Source organism: Saccostrea echinata, unplaced genomic scaffold, assembly GCF_033153115.1.
Source record: "Saccostrea echinata isolate AGI-Se365-2 ecotype Australia unplaced genomic scaffold, CSIRO_AGI_Sech_v1 ptg000009l, whole genome shotgun sequence".
Lineage (NCBI taxonomy): Eukaryota > Metazoa > Mollusca > Bivalvia > Ostreida > Ostreidae > Saccostrea > Saccostrea echinata.
This window is the reverse complement of record NW_026889758.1, coordinates 9,613,944-9,619,915: the sequence shown is the minus strand read 5'-3', so window position 1 is coordinate 9,619,915 and position 5,972 is coordinate 9,613,944. Positions and strand designations below refer to the sequence as shown.

At 32.8% G+C, this 5,972-nt stretch overlaps 1 protein-coding gene across 1 annotated transcript; it reads right to left on the bottom strand.

The window, feature by feature from the left end:
• Nucleotides 1-1,051: 1,051 nt before the first annotated feature.
• Nucleotides 1,052-2,320, bottom strand: LOC133181751 (glutaredoxin-like protein C5orf63 homolog). The gene is made up of 2 exons (XM_061316333.1): nt 2,011-2,320; nt 1,052-1,363 (listed from the first exon to the last, which is right to left on the bottom strand). The coding sequence occupies exons 1-2, from the start codon at nt 2,194-2,196 to the stop codon at nt 1,196-1,198; spliced, it is 354 nt and encodes a 117-aa protein (XP_061172317.1). The 5' UTR covers nt 2,197-2,320; the 3' UTR covers nt 1,052-1,195.
• Between the last annotated feature and the right edge of the window lie 3,652 nt (nt 2,321-5,972).

Here is a 5,972-nt window from a genome sequence, read left to right as displayed (position 1 = left end):
ACCCCTCATTCAAGAATATGATCATATGAGTGGAAGTCAGGTGCAAGTGAAATAACTTTCCAAAACTATTCACTTTGTATCAAATCGGATTTTCCCAATCTATTTTTAGTCTAATGAGGAGAAAAATAAATCCTTATATTCACCTGTAAGGTCATGTGCAGGTAGATATAACATAGTATTTTTTCTACATTGTTCGATAGCCAATCAGAAAAAGGAATTATTCAATCATAAAATAAAAGTTAATATTAGGATATAGTACAGTAGGCCTAACAACTCAATATTGACGAATGTGAGAGAACAATTTAAATCTTATTGCATGCACTATTTTCATAGGTCTATATTATGTATTATACACTGTATTATACACGAAGTTCCTAGTACTACTATAACATTTATAGAATAAATGTGATAATGTATATTTGAAAAATCGTATACTCACCCGAGGGATGGTTAAACCATATACAAAGAGAAAAACAACCAACACAGAGAAGTTCATGGTGAATTCCATATACTAATAAACCAGTGACCAGTATTACTGTGTTAACATGATTGAGTCACTTTGATCAGATAACGACATAAGGCAGTCTTATCAGAAGTCAAGTTAGCGATAATCCAGAAGGAAGGGGGTGTGTCACTCTGTTTAAAAAATATACCTCGGTAGCAGTCCAATAAATTCGCTCCCATCATTTATACTTTATTTAGATTAGCATTTGACCACTGGTGAAGTTATTCTGTTTTTAAAAACTCGTAATTAATTCCTGCTCAATACATCCTTCATGAAAAACCTTAGGTAATAGGTAACTACCTGACAAAATTTTAATGCAATTTAGAAGATGGCTTAGCACCCAAAATTGTTTAAAACTAATTTTTCCCTGTCATAACTAAATAATCAGATATTTTACAGTGGAGAAAGGTGTTTATTCTTCCACTTTCTTCATTTTAGCACGAGTTTTCAAAATTATAAATTTCCTAATTGATAACACAATGTGGGAAAAATCAAATACAAACTTTTGCAGCAAATATGGATGAGAAAATAAAATATCCAGTGAAATAATTATAGGGAATTTTATTATCATATCTATACGAGTTGTTGTGAACATATTAGTAGCTTTGAATAGCCATTGATTAATTCATTCTGTCATTCTGTCTAATTCAAGAGAATAAATTAATTGGTACAAAGAGCAGCAGTTTATTACTAATTCGTCCCTTCTATTTCTGCCATTCTCTTTAGGAATACTTGTAGATCTGTGCGGTGTTTCATCAGATATTGTCCATTCAGATGGAACACTGGGATATCGTATCTATACTTCTTATACCATTCCTTGTTTTCTGGCAATGTTATGTCCACTTTCTCTAGTTCAAACTGAAATATATCATATAATAATAGCAGTTATAAAGAAAATTTAAGTACTGAAGAAGTGTGAAGTTAATATTAAAATAAACATATGATAATCAGATATATGTAGTCATTCGACGTGAATTATACTGCACTTTTTTAAACAGCTATTTGACAAAGTTCTGCATTTACAACATGCCCAATGTGAGCTACTGATAAATGCACACTTTTTACTATTATATCACAATCAAATGTTTGCTTAACCTGATATTAATACAAACTTATAATATTCAAGTTTAAACATGAGACTTTTCTTGTTTTAAGTAGTAGGCTACATGAAGTAATTTCTGTGGTATATTTGATATTCGCGTATAGAAGTCGGTAGGTTGCTGTTATAGTCTAATTTTATTCTATATATAGTCATGTATTTATGAAAGTACATGTACGTTAAATAAATCACTAAACATTTTGATATTTGGCTCTTTTCTTCCATCTGCATGGGAAGTCTTTATACCAGTCCGTTTATCATGTTCATTTCCAAAATTAACGAGACTGATGAGACTTAATCAGACCCCGACTCGTTGCAAAGCTTGCATGTACAATAATGATCGAAACAGTGATTTGCTGCTGTTACCAAGCAACTTTCTCAAACAATTATACAATTTCACTAATACCTGGTGACTATAAGGCTTGAGAACTTCCAGGGCGTTATCACAGAGTGTACAATCTTCCTTAGTGAATAATGTCAACACTGGTAGTTTCCTGGTGCTGAAGGTCACGGATTGTTTTATGTACATTGGTGATTTTGATAAGAGTAAATTTGAAATAATTAAACCAACCATTTTCTGTGAACGCCTCATGACGTACACTTTTTCAACCGAGAAGTTAAAAAATTTCCCTAGTCAGATCCAGTCTTCATTTCTTTTCCACATTTTAACATAATAATATTATCATTCCACATACCACACGAAAATCTTCTAAATCTACTTTCATTTTCTGTTTTATGTACAAGGAACACAACTCTGGATAGAACATAAGCAAAGAGAGAATTTGAGAGAAATTGGAAGAATGACAAAATTTTATAAGTAAAATTTAATGACTTTTCATACTAGTATGTTAATAAATTTTTCTCTAGAGGCCTTTCTGGCTAGTGTACATGTAGATTTATTGGTTTTGTCCAGAAACCACTTGTGGGTGAATTGAAAAAAATGACGAAACACATATTTATCAACCTGCACTAAAAATACAGACAATGGGAATAAATTTCTATGTCTCAGCATATGTGTCTATAGATAGTGTCTAAATACCTGCCAAATATATCATTGATATCTCAATTCACAAAAAGTTATGCCCAGATATGATGCTAAAAATGACAGGAGTGCAACACGTACTTTTGTTACATTTTGAAAATTCAATATAAATATCTTTTGAAGATCTGAGAAAAAAAAATAATGGTTTATGTTGGAAAAAAAGACTCCTGATAATTTCAAAGTATTGAGCTTTAAATGTAGACTGTAGCAATTTTTGTTTGACCAAGTTGTAGTCATGGCTGATGTTCAAAAAAAAAAAAGTTATACCATGCCAGGAGTGCAACAGGAAAAATGTAGTGTTGCCAATATAAACATCAATGTTAAAAATCTGAAAGACAATTGAGTCAAAAAAAGAATTTTCAGAATGTTAAACAATAACTGATATACAATTTAAAGCTTAGAAATATTAAATATAAATCGCAAGCATGCAGCATTAATGAGAGTCAGTATGAAATATGGTCTATCAGACCCCTGTAAGAAGATTGTGAAATCAGACACTGCACTTTAGAATACGTATTTAAAAAAAAAAAAATTACCAATCAATCTATTGCAAACTTGTGTGATGCTTTTTATAAAAAGAACCTTTCTGTTACTAAATTTCAGTAAATTATATTCATACCGGTATATTTAAAGGGACATAGACACAGATTTGAAGTGAATATTTTCTCAAATTCTGTATAATATCATGACTTATATGTTGCTATAGCATTTCAAACGGAAATATAATAAAAAAAAACTTATTTTATCTGGAAATTATTGAAACTACGAATTTCGGGACGCGTTTGATCGACACATCCTTGCTCTTTCACAAAGTAAACTTTATCCTTAATACTTAAGAAAAGTAAAAATTTTGTTGTGTATTAAATGCCATGCTATTCGCATTTTAAACTCTAGTATAATAATAACACACGCTTGAAATCACATATTAAAACTGTTGATTAATTAAGAGATGAATTTAATTTTTGAGAATTCATGAGGACATGAACTATGACGCTTCACGCCTGTGCACATATTTCATGGAGCTAGATAGCGCTTCATGATAAATATGCAGGCGTGAAGCGTTGTAGTTCATGTACCTCACGAATTTTCAAAAATAAAATTCATATCTTATATTTACATTATTTCTCTGATGACTTGCCACATATTTTTGTCATTCAACGATCATTTTTGAAAAAAAAAAATTTACTTTTACTATTTTTTGACTTCAATCACATCACTTACTCATCCCACAGTAGTTCATGAGAACATGAACTTTTTCTAATTTGCAAAGAACCTTAAGGAAAAATATTTGGAAATGTAAATATATAGAATTAAGACTTCATTTAATGAACTCGACTTCTTTTATTTTCAATAGAATAAAAAAAAAATTCCACAATATTTTTTATGCCCCCGAAATCGAAGATTCGGAAGTATTTAGTTTTTTCCTTGTCCGTCCGTCTGTCTGTCCATCTCCGCAAAAACTTTAACCTTGCTCATAACTTTTGATTAATTGGAGCTATGTCTTTCATATTCTTGTGACAAGACCTTCCTATGAAAACCAACATATTTGACCTCTTGGCCTTGGAGTTTGACCCACTTTTACAAAAATTTACCCAACTTTAACTTGGTCATAACTTTTGAACAGTTGGTGCTAGGGCTTTCATATTTCACGTGTGCATTCATCGTGACAAGACCTTTCCATGGGTATAAGTATTTTTACCCTTTGACCTTGACCTTAGAGTTTGACTCCCTTTTAAAAAACTTTAACCTTGGCCATAACTTTTGAACAGTTAGCAGTAAGGCTTTCAAATATCACAGATATATTCCTTGTGACAAGATCTTCCATTGAATACCAAGTTACCAATAATTTTGACCTTGGGGTTTGACCTACTTTTGAAATACTTTATCCTTGGCCATAATTAAGGTGCTGCTAGGGTCCCTTTATTTTGCATTTTTATTCTTATGACAAAGTCTTACCCTGCGTACCATTAATTTTGACCTTGACCTTGGAGTTTGACCCACTTTTAGAAAACAATTACCTTGTCCATAACTTTCATATTTAGCAGGTATATCCATTGACACAAGTCCTTTCTTTTGGTAACAACATTTTTGTTCTCTTGACCTTGACTTTGGAGTTTGACCCACTTTCGCAAAAATTTACCCAACTTTAGCCTTGGCCATAACTTTTGAACAGTTGGTGCTATGGATTTCACGTGTGCATTCATCGTGACATGTCCTTTCCATGGGTGTATAAATATTTTTTACCTTTTGACCTTGACCTTAGAGTTTGACTCGATTTTTTAAAAAAAACTTTAACCTTGGCCATAACTTTTGAACAGTTAGCACTAAGGGTTTCAAATTTCACAGATATATTCCTTGTGACATGACCTTTCCTTGGATACCAACAGTTTTGACCTTTTGATCTTGGGAGTTTGACTAAACATTTGAACAATTGGTGCTAGGGCTTTTATATTTTGCTTGTGTATTTCTTATGACAAGTTCTTCCCCTAAATAACATTAATTTTGACTCTTTGACCTTGATCTTGGAGTTTGACCCTCTTTCAGAAAACATTTACCTTGCCCATAACTTTTGAATGATTGATGCTTGGGCTTTCATATTTACATGTACCAGATATATCCATTGACACAAGTCCTTTCTTTGGGTAACAACATTTTTTATCTCTTGACCTTGGAGTTTGACGTGCATTTGAGAAACTTTAACGCTTGACATTAGCTGCCATACGGAGACATCAGTGTTTCACTAACACATTTTGTTTTTTAATTATTGTTTCTTCATAAATCAGGGAAATGAATATTGTTTTTACGGCTTGAGAATGTTCTTGAATTGAAAGGCGGAGGTCTAATATCGGCTGAGATTGGGAACGGCTGAACTGTACTCCAGCATGCTAGATTGATTGATTGATTGTATGTTGTTTTACGTCCCGTTTGAGAATTTTTTCACTCATATGGAGAGGTCACCATATACCGGTGAAGGGCTTCAAATTTAGACCTTTACTCGGCACTCAGGGCTATTTAGCAGTGATGGTTCTTTATCATGCCAACGCCTACCGTGACAAGAGGCCTCGGTTTTTAATGTCTCATCCGAAGGACCCGCAACTTTCACTTCAAAGTGCCGATCGCTTGGCGAAGGAACAGTTGCTACCTATTTTTTATCGACTTAGGTCAGTCGCGGCCGTGATTCGAACACACGATCTTACGATCAGAAAAAAAATAAGAAATTCAGTTTCCGTTCTCTAACTTTTGTAAGGATGTATGTATAAGACTAAAATCGCATGTGCAGGTATTTTACCAGAAAATACATGTCAAGTTCTAGTTTGGTCGTGGTC

Bases quoted from the DNA above. Each gene is read 5' to 3' on its own strand.
- LOC133181751 (XM_061316333.1), bottom strand. From the start codon at position 2,196: ATGAGGCGTTCACAGAAAATGGTTGGTTTAATTATTTCAAATTTACTC. The intron at 1,364-2,010 runs GTATTAGTGAAA...GATATATTTCAG, and splicing joins TCAAGCCTTATAGTCACCAG to TTTGAACTAGAGAAAGTGGA.